The sequence below is a fragment of the Pristiophorus japonicus genome, chromosome 4 (genome assembly GCF_044704955.1).
Source record: "Pristiophorus japonicus isolate sPriJap1 chromosome 4, sPriJap1.hap1, whole genome shotgun sequence".
NCBI classification, from domain to species: Eukaryota; Metazoa; Chordata; class Chondrichthyes; family Pristiophoridae; genus Pristiophorus; species Pristiophorus japonicus.
The window spans coordinates 203,879,602-203,895,022 of record NC_091980.1 but is presented as its reverse complement, the minus strand read 5'-3'; the positions used below and the strand labels follow the sequence as shown (position 1 = coordinate 203,895,022).

Here is a 15,421-nt window from a genome sequence, read left to right as displayed (position 1 = left end):
CAGCTGTGAAATGGTATTTTTATACCACTTCTGCAGCTGTCAACTTGTCAAAGCAACGGAGAGTCACTGAGAACCCGACACACTTACCTGGCGTGAAACCCGAGGGACGGCAAACTCGTTAAAAGCTTGGTAAAATGTTAAGTGCCTGATAATCTTAATTGGCTGGCCCGCCGCTTGGTGTCAGGTCTGCGATCAGCAGGCAGACCCGGCACTTGAGAAAACTGACAAGGTAGGAGGGTTCAGAGCAGGATCCCGACCTGCTGTCAATCACGGCCATTTTGACAGTGAGCCCACCTCCAATCCCGCACTCGCAGGCTGGGAAAATTTCGACCCTAGTGTCAGCATCAAGCAATCCCAGGTCAGGCACAACACAGCCAGCTGCAGAGTAAAGCTCCCTCTACTCTGCCACAATTATGTGCTTCAACCCCCAACTCAGAAGAGCATCCCCTACTGTACCAGCATAGCACTTTTTCCATTTCCCATTGTCTTCAGGCCACACCTGAGTGACATTGCCAATTAGGATCCATTTTGTGCTGTAGGCCTGTGCCTTCTAGGAACCAGATTAACTGTCCAAATCAATTTCACATTGGAACTTGCAACAAAAATATAGAGACCGATTGTTGCAGCCAATTGATAAAGTGCCTATGTGACCAATATTCATGTGTGAGCCTAGATAGTATCAGGATGCTACACAGCTAATCCCAACCCTGTCACCACCTGACAGCCATCCGTCAGCATCTTAAACAGAAACTGCTAAGTCAGTGGTGATCAGAAGATGGATCCATAGCTGATTTTCCTCTCTCTGGCCAGGAATGCTGTGTAGCACCCCTATATCCTCCATGGCTGAGATGCAGTTAACTTAACACAACCCAATAATCATACCTGGGACCTTTCAGTCTATATGGCTCAGTTAGCATGATTTCTTTACCTAACAAATAAAATGATGTCATTGAAACATACAAAATATCTGACAGGGCTTGATCGGGCAGATGCAGGGAGGATGTTTCCTCTGGTGGGGGAGTGTAGAACCAGGGGTCATAGTCTCAGAATAAGGGGTCGGCCATTTAGGATTGAGAGGAGGAGAAATTTCTTCACTCAAAGGGTAGTGAATCTTTGGAATTCTCTACCCCAGAGGGCTATGGAGGCTCAGTTATTGAGTATATTCAAGACAGAGATCGATAGTTTTTTGAATATTAAGGGAATCAAGGGATATGGGGATAGTGCAGGAAAATGTTGAGGTAGAAGATCAGCCATGATCTTATTGAATGGAGGAACAGACTTGAGGTGCTGAATAGCCCAATCCTGCTCCTATTTCTTGTGTTCTTATGAATTAGTTCACTCTTAATATAGTTGACATTTTTTCTAAAGTTAGCAACATTTGTCAACTCTCTTCTGATAGAGATGTCATCAACAAATCGTGTGACCCAACAGCAGTCAGTCTTTTGAGAGGTTGTTCTTCTGCCACTCCACTAATGGCAAAGAAACAGCAAGCAAGTCCAGTGAGTTGGGCTGGACCGACCCAAGGCCCCCTGTGGCCAGTGCCCCAGTAGTGCTGTTAATGGAGGATCAGGGGCAAAGATTAGGGAAAGAGGCATGGCAAGAACAGATGAGCAGGCGGAAGTCCTGCCCTGTTGCACTTTAAGCAATAGAGCAGGGTTTTCAGAATTTGTAAGCTTATGTCTCTAACTTTGACATGTACTCTAGTACATGAGAACATTTCTTGATGCTGTGAATAAGGCCTGTGGTATGTGCATCATTCAGGTTTGTGATGGAGTTCCTCTCTCTGGGGATTTTTACTTCCCATCATACTTATTTTCTGGGATAGTCCAAAGCTGCACTAGTCTGAACTGAAAGAGCTAACCTTTCCCCTTATTTATAATTCTGCATTTATTTTTCATCTCTTTAGATCTTCTCCCCCTTGCCACCCATCATTCTCTGCCAAATCAGCTAGCTCCCAAGTGTCTTGTCAGTGTCAGTCCTGAGTTGATCCCTGGATAATGCATTGTGTGCCTCACGTGTCCCTACTGCTGTGGAATCCTCTCCCTTTTGAGAGTATGGATGGGGCCACAATTTCAGTTAAGAATCACAGCCAGAAAGCAATTGTACTATACATGGTGTGTCACATTGATATGACAATGTGCTGTGTAAGCTGCCCAGTATGCTGCTATATTTTTCAAAACTTGATAGTATCAATGCATAATTATTGACTTTTGAATAATTAATATCATCATTACATGCCATGTTTAGTTGCATGTTCTTAAAAACTTTAAAAAAAATTAATTCATGGGATGTGGACATCACTGGCGAAGCCAGTATTTATTGCCCATCCCTAATGACTCTTGAGAAGGTGGTGGTGAGCCACTGCCTTGAACTGCTGCAGTCCATGAGGTGAAGGTACTCCCACATTGCTATTAGGGAGGGAGTTGCAGGATTTTCACCCAGCGATGAAAGTGCTATATTTCCACGTTAGGATGGTGTTTGACTTAGAGGAGAACTTGCAATGGAGGTGTTCCCATGCACCTGCTGCCCTTATCCTTCTAGGTGGTAGAGGTCGCGGGTTTTGGAGGTGCTGTCAAAGCAGCCTTGGCAAGTTGCTGCAGTGCATCTTGTAGTTGGTACAGCATCTTGTAATTGGTGCAAGATGCTATAATGGCTTGAAACCTGAAACACACACAGCAGCAACTGTCTAGTAAGAAGATAGAAAATCCGATAAACTCAAATGGCCTCAACATAGATCTCATTGACTTTGGCACCATTGATTTGGAATCATCTTTTGAACAGTTGGTCGCTTGCAGACTCGTTAAGAATCACCCTACATAAGAAACCACTTGTTGAGATTTTCTTATCTCTAGTCTTTCAAATAATCAGATGTGAGTGCAAATCAATATGGTGGGTATATTGTGTTTAATCGAAGTTTAGTTTGGTATATAGCATACTAATTACACAGCAAAAATTCACAACCGTGACAAGTAGTTGGTACCAGATCTGATCGGACAGACGGCTTCTTATTCATTCTCCCTCTTATCTCGTCTGTTTTTCTGTCTCTCTCTCTCTTGAACTACCCAAGCGTGTTAGACTAGGGTGAGCTTATCTCCACTCTCGGAAGAGTGTTCAACCACCTGATCCATTCTTGGGATTTCCTCGCTCTATGGTCTGCCTCAGGTTTCTTTAGCTCTTTTGATTTGATTTCTAGGGGTGTGCCTGAGCTAGAATAATAGACAAGACCATTTAACCTATAGAAGCTCCCTTTAAAACACGGTGCCCAATGGGATGTCGAGTTCTTTTGTTTAAACTTGCCGATGAAGATCCTCCCTCAAGGAAGGGTCTTCAACCATTACACATCTTTTCTTCTTTATACGTTTAAAAGTTATCTGGACCATCTTGTCTCACCCGGCCCTCTCCCCTAAAGCTATAATCTCTTATCTCATCCTGTCTTGCCCTCTCTGGTCTAGCCGGTGCACGTCTCAGGCATAACCTTGGGCCACTAAATCAGAGGCCCCAGGCTAGAACTGTCCCCTTAATCTAACAGACTGTTCCATCCTGAGATGATACCCCAACTCCCACAAATTCCTTCTATTCTTGGTCCTTTATACTAGAAACATAGAAAATACATGCAGGAGTAGGCTATTCGGCCCTTCAAGCCTGTACCACCATTCAATAAGATCATGGCTGATCATTCCCTCAGTACCCCTTTCCTGCTTTCTCTCCATACTCGTTGATCCCCTTAGCCGTAAGAGCCATATCTAACTCCCTCTTGAATATATCTAATGAACTGGCATCAACAACTCTCTGCAGCAGGGAATTCCACAGATTAACAACTCTCTGAGTGAAGAAATTTCTCCTCATCTCAGTCCTAAATGGCCTACACCTTATCCTAAGACTGTGTCCCCTGGTTCTGGACTTCCCCAACATCGGCAACATTCTACCCGCATCTAACCTGTCCCATCCCGTCAGAATCTTATACGTTTCCATAAGATCCCCTCTCATCCTTCTAAACTCCAATGTATAAAGACCCAGTTGATCCAATCTCTCCTCATATGTTAGTCCAGCCATCCCGGGAATCAGTCTGGTGAACCTTCGCTGCACTCCCTCAATAGCAAGAATGTCCTTGCTCAGGTTAGGAGACCAAAACTGAACACAATATTCCAGGTGAGGCCTCACCAAGGCCCTGTACAACTGCAGTAAGACCTCCCTGCTCCTATATTCAAATCCCCTAGCTATGAAGGGCAGCATGCCATTTGTCGCCTTTACCGCCTGCTGTACCTGCATGCCAACTTTCAATGACTGATGAACCATGACACCCAGGTCTCGTTGCACCTCCCCTTTTCCTAATCTGCCGCCATTCAGATAATATTCTGCCTTCGTGTTTTTGCCCCCAAAATGGATAACTTCACATTTATCCACATTATACTGCATCTGCCATGCATTTGCCCACTAACCTAACCTGTCCAAGTCATCCTGCAGCCTCTTTGCGTCCCCCTCACAGCTCACACCGCCACCCAGTTTACTGTCATCTGCAAACTTGAAGATATTACACTCAATTCCTTCATCTAAATCATTGATGTATATTGTAAAGAGCTGGGGTCCTAGCACTGAGCCCTGCGGCACCCCACTAGTCACTGCCTGCCATTCTGAAAAGGACCCATTTATCCCGACTCTCTGCTTCCTGTCTGCCAACCAGTTCTCTATCCACGTCCGTATATTACCCACAATACCATGTGCTTTGATTTTGCACACCAATCTCTTGTGTGGGACCTTGTCAAAAGCCTTTTGAAAGTCCAAATACACCACATCCACTGATTCTCCCTTGTCCACTCTACTAGTTACATCCTCAAAAAATTCCAGAAGATTTGTCAAGCATGATTTCTCCCTCATAAATCCATGCTGACTTGGACCGATCCTGTCACTGCTTTCCAAATGCGCTGCTATTTCATCCTTAATTGATTCCAACGTTTTCCCCACTACTGATGTCAGACTAACTGGTCTATAATTACCCGCTTTCTCCCTCCCTTTTTAAAAAGTGGTGTTACATTAGCTACCCTCCAGTCCATAGCAACTGATCCAGAGTTGATAGACTGTTGGAAAATGATCACCAATGCATCCACTATTTCTGGGGCCACTTCCTTAAGTACTCTGGGATGCAGACTATCAGGCCCCGGGGATTGATCGGCCTTCAATCCCATCAATTTCCCTAACACAATTTCCCGCATAATAAGGATATCCTTCAGTTCCTCCTTCTCACTAGACCCTCGGTCCCCTAGTACTTCCGGAAGGTTATTTGTGTCTTCCTTCGTGAAGACAGAACCAAAGTATTTGTTCAATTGGTCTGTCATTTCTTTGTTCCCCATTATAAATTCACCTGAATCCGACTGCAAGGGACCTACATTTGTCTTCACAAATCTTTTTCTCTTCACATATCTATAGAAGCTTTTGCAGTCAGTTTTTATGTTCCCAGCAAGCTTCTTCTCGTACTCTATTTTTCCCCCTCTTAATTAAACCCTTTGTCCTCCTCTGCTGAATTCTAAATTTCTCCCAGTCCTCAGGTTTGCTGCTTTTTCTGCCAATTTATATGCCTTTTCCTTGGATTTAACACGATCCTTAATTTCCTTTGTGAGCCACGGGTGAGCCACCTTCCCCGTTTTATTTTTACTCCAGACAGGGATGTACAATTGCTGAAGTTCATCCATGTGATCTTTAAATGTTTGTCATTGCCTATCCACCGTCAACCCTTTAAGTATCATTTGCCAGTCTATTCTAGCCAATTCACGCCTCAAACCATTGAAGTTACCTTTCCTTCAGTTCAGGACCCTAGTTTCTGAATTAACTGTGTCACTCTCCATCTTAATAAAGAATTCTACCATGTTATGGTCACTCTTCCCCAAGGGGCCTCGCACAACAAGATTGCTAATTAGTCTTTTCTCATTACACATCACCCAGTCTAAGATGGCCAGCCCTCTAGTTGGTTCCTCAACATTTTGGTCTAGAAAACCATCCCTAATACACTCTAGGAAATCCTCCTCCACCGCATTGCTACCAGTTTGGTTAGCCCAATCAATATGTAGATTAAAGTCACCCATGCTAACTGCTGTACCTTTATTGCACGCATCCTTAATTTCTTGTTTGATGCTGTCCTCAACCTTACTACTACTGTTTGGTGGTCTATACACAACTCCCACTAGCGTTTTCTGCCCTTTGGTATTCCTAGTTCAATCCATACCAATTCCACATCATCCAAGCCACTGTCCTTTCTTACTATTGAATTAATTTTCTCTTTAACCAGCAATGCCACCCCGCCTCCTTTTCCTTTCTGTCTATCCTTCCTAAATTTTGAATACCCCTGGATGTTGAGTTTGCAGCCTTGGTCACCCTGGACCCATGTCTCCGTGATGCCAATTACATCATAACCGTTAACTGCTATCTGCGCAGTTAATTCATCCACCTCATTCCGAATACTCCTCACATTGAGGCACAGAGCCTTCAGGCTTGTCTTTCTCACACACTTTGCCCCTTTAGAATTTTGCTGTAATGTGGCCCTTTTTGCTTTTTGTCTTAGGTTTCTCTGCCCTCCACTTTTACTTTTCTTCTTTCTATCTTTTGCTTCTGCCCCCATTCTACTTCCCTCTGTCTCCCTGCATTGGTTCCCATCCCCCTGCCATATTAGTTTAACTCCTCCCCAACAGCACTAGCAAACACTGCCCCTAGGACATTGGTTCCGGTCCTGCCCAGGTGCAGACCGTCCGGTTTGTACCGGTCCCACCTCCCCCAGAACTGGTTCCAATGTCCCAGGATTTGAATTCCTCCCTTCTGCACCACTCCTCAAGCCACGTATTCATCTGAGCTATCCTGCGATTCCTACTCTGACTAGCACGTGGCACTGGTAGCAATCCTGAGATTACTACTTTTGAGGTCCTACTTTTTAATTTAGCTCCTAGCTCCCTAAATTTGTCTCGTAGGACCTCATCTCGTTTTTTACCTATATGCACCACGACAACTGGTTGTTCACCCTCCCTTTTCAGAATGCCCTGCACCCGCTCCGAGACATCCTTGACCCTTGCACCAGGGAGGCAACATACCATCCTGGAGTCTCGGTTGCAGCCGCAGAACTGTCTATCTATTCCCCTTACAATTGAATCCCCTATCACTATAGCTCTCCCACTCTTTTTCCTGCCCTCCTGTGCAGCAGAGCCACCCACGGTGCCATGAACTTGGCTGCTGCTGCCCTCCCCTGATGAGTCATCCCCCTCAACAGTACCCAAGGTGGTGTATAATTAATTTTTAATTATATTTGCAAGCAGTTCTGTTAAACAATCTCCAAATCTCCATTAGCGTTATAATATGGTTATTAGTAATAATGCAAGAAACATAGATTGGGTCTTCATTGGCCAAAATCCTAAACTTGCAGACAACAGACAGCTCAGCCTGGCAAGGCCATATCATGCCATCGGCCCCTATGTAGGCTCTTATGCATCCTCTAATTAAAAACACTGTCTCAAATTCTAATGCAAGTTTTCCTGGGAAATTGAAACTCACACAGTTCCAGTAAGACGCACTAATACATTAACCCCTTACTTGTCTCAAGCAGAAACATAGAATCATTTAAGCACAGTATAATTCATGTCACGGTTTCATTCGCATAACCATATATTTTTTAGGTATCCCTAATTCTAACACATTGCAGTTGGTTGAACTGAACGTGTGGTCTGTTCCCCCTTCTGGTGTCTAATGTCTAATAGTCCTTCCCCTGGATAGGGATTCCTGTGTTGTACAAAATGTTTCAGATGCAGCTGGTTACTTGTGATTTTTATCTGCACGCTGAATTTCCGCTCTCTGTTGTGCTTCGATAGGATATGCTTGCTGTGTGAAGGTCAGATACTTTCTCTTAAGTAAGAGACTGAAATTCAAGGTGGTATTTATTATTTATTGCTCCTGTGCACCACACAGTACCTTTTTTTTTTCAAAGCATCAGCTCAGGATATTGTCACGTGGAAATATAAAGGGGAAGGCGAGAACATTTTTTTAAAAACATTGTTCCTTATTCTTTCGGTCTGTAAAAGGACGGTGTTAGGGGTCTGGAAAAAATTTGCAAGGCTATGGGGAAAAGGCGGGGTAGTGGGACTTGCAGAAACCAGCATGGGCTCGATGAGCCGAATGGCCGCCTATGCTGCAACGATTTATGATTCTATGCAGGAGATTGGGATGGGATGATGTGGGGTGGGGGAGAGGAGTTTGTAAAGGATGCTGCAGAGTGGACTTGGAGAGGGAAGCTGTGCGAGCTCAGGGACAGAGACTGCAGAGGGAATGGCAGGTGGGGCAGGAATCTGCACAGGGCTCCTAGGTCAGGAGAGGAGAATATGGAGGTAGGAAAGACTGTAGAAGAAGCAGGGGTTAGGAAGGGACGCTGTGTGTTGGTGGAGAGAATAAGGGAAGGTCATTCCTGTGGAGCAGAAGGAAACTGTCTCGGATCAGCTACCTGAGATCTTCTGGTAGAAGGTAGTAACAGAATTTGATTTGAATACTAACAAAATCAGAATGATTAGAAAGTTTACAGTACTGCAGTAACTGACAGGATAATAGCTTACAACTGTCCCTATAGGGACACTGCAGATTCCTTGTACTGGTTGTCAGATTAATAACACATCTGTCTGCAAGACATTTGTTAAGTTTTCTAACAAAGATCATAATAGCTGGAGCAAAAGGTTTCTGTTGATTGTATGTTGTGATTTTATTTTTGTTCATTTGGATACATATAAAAATAGCACTCTCCCTTCAGAATAGAATGGTGTTGCCTTTGACCCACTGCTGTTTCCTGTGGTAAAGGTGCAATTCTTTGATATTGCTGTGTAGTGAACCGCGGAATTGGTAAGTTTTATTGCGATAAAGGCAACCTAGCCTAGAGCAGAGACTCTAAAGTCTAATGTGGGTTTTCACCCTTTTGGTTTATCATGTTTAGCTTCCGTTTCTGTTTGACCATGGACTGATGTAATGTAGCTTTCGATCATCCGGGTTCGTCTTGCAGATTTTGTTTTTTTACTATTCCCTTCTCCCTCATATGCTTGTCTAGCCTCCCCTTAAATGCATCGATACTATTTGCCTCAACCACTCCCTGTGGTAGCGAGTTCCACATTCTCACCACTCTTTGGGTAAAGAAGTTTTTTCTGAATTCCCTATTTTATTTCTTGGTGACTATTTTATATTGATGGCCTCTAGTTATGCTATTCCCCACAAGTGGAAACACTCTCTTTGTTTCTACTCTATCAAAACCTTTCATCATTTTAAAGCCTTTTTTCAAGTGAAAAGAGACCCAGCCTATTCATCCTTTCCTGATAAGCATACCCTTGCATTTCTGCTATCATCCTTGTAAATCTTCTCTGCACCCTCTCCAGTGCCTCTATATCCTTTTTATAATATGGCAACCAGAATTGTACACTGTACCCCAAGTATGCTTTAACCAAGGTTCGATACACGTTTAGCATAACTTCACTACTTTTCAATTCTAACCCTCTAGAAATATACCCAAGGCCTTTTTTATGGCCTTGTTAATCTGTGTTGCTACTTCTAATGATTTGTGTATTTGTACTCTGAGATCCCATTGTTCCTCTACCCCACCTAGACTCTCACCCTCCAAGTAATAAGTGACCTCCCTATTCTTCCTACCAAAATGTAATACCTCACATTTATCTGTGTTGAAATTAATTTGACAATTATATGCCCATTCTGCAAGTTTATTAATGTATTTTTGTAATTTGGTGCAGTCCTCCTCAGTATCCCCTGCAATTTGGTGTCATCCGCAAATTTCGAAATTGTTTTTTTTGATTCCAAAGTCTAATTCGTTAATATAAATTGTGAACAACAGTGGTCCCAGCATTGATCCTTGTGGAACACCACTACCCACCTTCTGCCACTGTGAATAACTACCCGTTACCCCTACTATGCTTTCTGTCTGGAAGCCAGCTAGCTATCCATTCTGCTACTTGTCCCCTGACTCTGCATTTTCTGACCTTATTCATTAATCTATTATGTGGTACCTTATCAAAGGCCTTTGAAAATCTAGATAATTACAACTACTACATTACCCTTGTCTATTCCCTCTGTTATCGCTTCAAAACATTCAATGAGATTGGTCAAGCAAGACTTCCCCTTTTAAAATCTATGCTGATTATTCATATATTTTTGGCTTCTAGATGTTCTGTTTTCTCCTTTTTTCGGGATTCCATTATTTTTCCTACCACCGATGTTAAACTGACTGGTCAGTAGTTCCCTGGACATGTTCTATCCCCCTTCTTTTCTGCCAGTCCTCTGGCACTAGACCTTTTTCTAATTAATGTGTATAGTAATGCCTCTGTTATCTTTTCCCTAGATTAAAAAAAAATCCAGGGGTTTTTCTCTCTTTGAGCTTGATTAGTTTATTTAATATATCTCCTTTTTATTTTAAATAGTTATTTAATTACTAGCTAATGATCCAATGCCGTGCCCACCCGGTCTATCTCCCTGGTAAATACTGAGGCAAAGTAATATTTAATATTTCTGTCATCTCTCTCTCACTGCCTGTGGTATTATCCTGCCCATCCCTTAGTGGCCCTATTCCCATCCCGACCTTCCTATTTAGATTGATATGCCTGTAAAATATTTTACTCTTTAGTTTTATGTTCCTTGATAATTTAATTTCCTTGATAGTTCCTCTTTGCCTTCCTAATTGTATTTTTGTCTTATTTCCTAATCTCTTTGTATTTTCCCTTATCATGCTCTCCCCTGTTGTCCATGTACTAAATGTACACCTCTTTCCTTACCCTCAATTTTTCCCTTATGGCTTTATTCATCCATGGTATCTCATTAGTGTTTAGCTTGTTCTTGTTTTTTAGCAGAATATATTTTTCTTGGACTCTGTTGAACACCGTTTTAAATGTTTCCCATTGCTGTTCTATGTCATTATTTACCAATATTGTTGTCCATTTCTTTTCCAAATTCTATTCTCAGCCCCTCAAAATCAGCTTTTTTCAATCTGTTACCCTGGTCTTCGTTATACTTGTGTCCATCTCACTTATTATTTTAAAGCGTATTATATTATGGTCACTATTCCCTAAATTTTCCCCTACTTTTACTTCTCTTATCTGCTCTGGTTCATTCCCCATTACTAGATCCAATAGCGAATCCTCCCTTGTTGGGCTCTTTACATACTGGGTTAGAAAGGAATTCTGTACACACTAGAAACTCCATTCCCTTATCCCCTTTACCTACCTCTTCTGTCCAATTAATAGCAGGGTAGTTGAAATCCCCCATGATTATTATTCTATTTATTTTACTCATTTATCTAATTTGTCTGCATATTTCTTCCTCCACCTCCCTTCCATTATTAAGTGGCCTGTAGAAGACCCCTATTAGTGTGATTGATCCTTTATCATCTTTTATCTCTATCCACGTGGATTCTATGCAAGTTCATCAAAATAGTTAATTGAATCTGCTTTTATTGGATATCTGTACCAATGTGCTACACTGAGACTTGATCATTTTAAAACTCTAGTTCTACCTTCATTCTTCAAGTCAAGTAGCTTTCTTATATCAACAGCATCTGTGCTTCTCAGTGCTCTAAAACCCTCTACTCCACAATTTTATTTTGCTCCAGTGAAAATGGTGTTTTGCCTCTGCAAGTGTCTCAATTTAGAACCCCAAGTTTCAATGACTCTCTTTCGCGGAACCTTCCCCAAAATGTAAATGTCCGTGTGAAGGTAGAGTACTTAAAGTTGCACACTATGGGCTCAAAATTGGCCGCTGCCGATTTTTGGCGTACTCACCCGAGGTGCGCCGCTTTTATCCACCTCCAAGCGCGCCAAAAATCTTTCTCGCAGCTTCGGCCGCTGTCCAGCCTCTCCTTGGTGGTGGCGTAGCGTGGCCAATGGATTGGGGGCGGAGCCAGCGTCCCAGCGATGAAAACAGTGCCGGGACGTCTGCACATGCGCGTTAGAGTGTGTACGCATGCGCAGTAGCTCCTCGCCCCCCCCCACGCATCCTGCAGCCTGTGAGAGGGATCCGATGCTCGCAGTTGCCGCCCCTAACCCTGGCCGAGTGGTCTCTGGTCATTCCGCCCGTATCCCTGGCCGAGTGGTCAGATGAAGTAGGACTTCTATTTTTTATTTGTTAATGATTGCTTATTACTTTCTGTGCTTTGTTTAGTGCTTTGTAAGTCTTGGTGCTTTAGATGCAGGTCCTCTCTGCTTCTTTCTATTTTTTATTTGTTATTGAATGCTTATTTTTGTGCTTTGTTTCGTGCTTTGAAAGTCTTGGTGCTTTAGAATGTACCTACTTGCACTGATTTCTTAACTCTCCGCAAGGGTCTTCTGTGCGGCCACAAGTGTGGCTCTTTGTCAGCCGGCACGGACACAATGTGCCGGAATGGCCTCTTTCTGCACTGTAAATTTCTATGTTTCTATACGCTGGATTAAGTTAGTTTGGAGCAACTATTAGCTGTCCAAAGTGGCTTAACTGGTGTAGGTGGCTGGTAACGCCCTCTTTTGGAAAAAAACTAAACTAAGCTTAAAAAAAAAATCCTAACTAACTCACTTACACTGATGCAAATTGAATGTGCAAAATGGGATTTTTAAGATACTCCAGAAAAATCAAGTTGCTCCAAAAACAACTACTACTCCTGGCCAATTTTGGGCCCTGTATTCCAAATGGCCTCGCAAGTGGCCGATATAAGATTAGAATAACTTATTTTTGTATAGCCAAACGGAGCTGGGCTCAAAGGTTAAGTGTATGTCTGCGCAGATGGCAAATCATTAATACAGTTTTCAGGCTTAATCGAGATTACAGGTATCACAGATTGGTCTGTTAAACCTTGAAATTTAAAATTTAATTGGCCTAATTTGTGAAGCATGCAGCAGCTCCTGCAACTATGCATACAGTGCAGTAGTTGCTGCACTTTTCACAAACCTAAGCCTTCATCTTACCAGTGGGATCATCATTGTGTATCCTTTTTTTTTATATATGTGGAAAAAATATTTTGGGGGGAATAAATCTTAACCACATTTCCTCAGCACCTGCTTGTAACCACAGCCTCTGTTAGTCAATAAGATTGAGCTGTTGGAACCATGCAGTTCTCAACAACTGGGGTGGATTTGAAAACCAGGTCCTGGGGGCCTAAAGATAATGTTCTGACTCATTGTATCATTGTACTTCTCAGATCTTTCATGTGTGTGTTCAGTGAATGCTTCTGTACATTGTAGGGATTTGTCTGTGCGTGATTTATATTTGCATTTGGGCGTATAACAGCCTCACTTCATCAGTAAATGCACTGGTTGGCATTCTATTGAAGTAGCAGTCTGAGGTTTCTATTGTGACAACTTTGGTCTTGAAATGTATTATTAAGGCCATCTACCCAGTCGCAGCAGTTGCTGCATTCTCCGCAAATTAGGAAAATGAAATGTTAGTGAACAAATCTTAACCAACCAGTCTGTAGTTCCTGTGAACTCTGATCAAGAATTGTCTGTCCATCGGTTCTGAACACTGTTGAGCTTTACTTATTCTTTTCTGTATTAATGATGTTCCATCCATGCCGGAATAAAGGTAAACCTTTGCTCTTGTGTTAGAAATGATGGGAGAGATTTCTCATTGTGGGGCCGTGAAAGGCCCTCTTTGTACTTACTGTTAAGATGCAGGGTTACCATTTTATGACTAGCTGTATGGTGATGCCAACAGTAAGTTAAGCTGTTAAATGGAAAATTAATTGAAATTAACCATTAATAACTGGAAATGAGCCTCCTGGCAGTTGTAAATTGGTCTGGCTGATGACGCACAGGCAGCCATCACAGTGCCATCGTATGCTAGAGAACCGCATTTCAGTGAGCTTCCTTTCAGAATCTGTCCTATTTGCCTTCAAAATGTTTTCCAATTTACACTATATACCTAGCAACTGCAGAAAATTATTTTAAAATATGTTACATCCCTGTTGAATGGCACATCGACTCTTATTTGAACAACTTCAAAATTCACAATTGCTTTGATTCACATTCATTTGTCATTTTTAATGTGGATATTTAACTCGAGGAACAATAGTCCTAAAATATGTTAATATTCTCCTCAGCAAATGTGGTTAATTATAATGTAATGACTATAATTTGGTACTGTGAGTTAGCAATTGAGATTCCATGATTGCTGACTAACCATATATTGATACTAATGAGTTATGATAATACATTCTCTCTTTTTTTTTCCCCCTCTTTTTGTCACAGCTTGCGATGAAGCACAAATGTTGAGCAGTTGCCAAACAATTTGGGAGTTGTGTCCAGGGTGATCTTCACACACAGACAGAAGTTTGTTAATGTACATTTCCTTTAATGGAAACTTATTTCTTCAAACTTGATGCTGCCAATATTAGAATCTGTTTCAATATTTTTTTTAAACTTTATTTAGCAATGTTTGACAAAAAAAATGAAATACCGGCTTGATCTTTTTTCAGTGTCATTAGATTTCCAGGCTATTGGTGGTCCTGAATGATTACAACTGTAGGCTTTCATGTTATACAAGCAGCTTCTAATTAATGTAGTGTTGTATTACACAATATTAAAATTTGGATAATTTATTTTTTAAACTCATTTAAACAATCTTGGATAAACATCTGGACAGCATATTGTGGCTGAATAGAGTTTTGTTATAGGAATTGGACTTTTCAAACTATAACGTCACTCGAACTGTGACTGAGCAATATATTGCGTTCATTTTAATGACATGACTCCTCATTTTAAAATCAACCAGTAATTGTCCTGATTACTGTGAAACGTACACTGGGACACTCGTACTGACTCGTGAGGAAAACTGGGATATTATGCGGCTGTGAATGCAGTGAAGGAAATTCAAGATCTTTCAACCTCCATCTGGAGATTAGCACTAGTATATTATTAAGTAGCGTACTGGAAAATAATTCAGGTAAATGTTTCATATTGAAGAATGTATCTGTAAAATGTAACTACAAGTTCAGGGAGTTTATGATAAGACTGTCACACTTAACCACTGGTGTTTGGTCACAGTGAACACTGGAGAAGAACTGCTGTTGATCTTGTACAACTGTTTTAAAAACAAAAGGCAATCCTGCCACTTCATATACCTTGTTAACCCTGACTGCAGCAGAGTGTGTGCTGTGAAATTCTGTGCCCGTCTCTAATGCTCTGTTCTACTGTTTCCAGCCTTAGTTGTCATTAAAACATTTTGATGGTGCAACATGCTTTTTTGTAAAAGCTTATGAGTCGTACTGTAACCGCTAAAATTATGAATTAACATTTTAGTTTTAGTGGTAGATTTTTCAAAGGATTTAACTTAAAATAAATCCCATGAAACACCCTAGGCTGCTCGTTCAGGTTGCGTACAATTGCACTGCACATCTATTTTTTGGAAAATTCCAGTTAATCTGCAAATTCTTTCTGATCCAGAA

At 41.8% G+C, this 15,421-nt stretch overlaps 1 protein-coding gene across 2 annotated transcripts in view; it reads left to right on the top strand.

Annotated features, from left to right (window-relative positions):
- Window positions 1–15,210, top strand: part of stxbp6 (syntaxin binding protein 6 (amisyn)) — a 362,415-nt gene extending 347,205 nt beyond the window's left edge. For both annotated transcript variants that reach the window (XM_070877442.1, XM_070877443.1), the window contains one exon: window positions 14,226–15,210. In XM_070877442.1, coding sequence (XP_070733543.1) covers window positions 14,226–14,249 — 24 coding nt within the window. In that variant the 3' untranslated portion in view covers window positions 14,250–15,210. The remainder of the gene's footprint in view (window positions 1–14,225) is intronic.
- The last annotated feature ends 211 nt before the right edge of the window (window positions 15,211–15,421 follow it).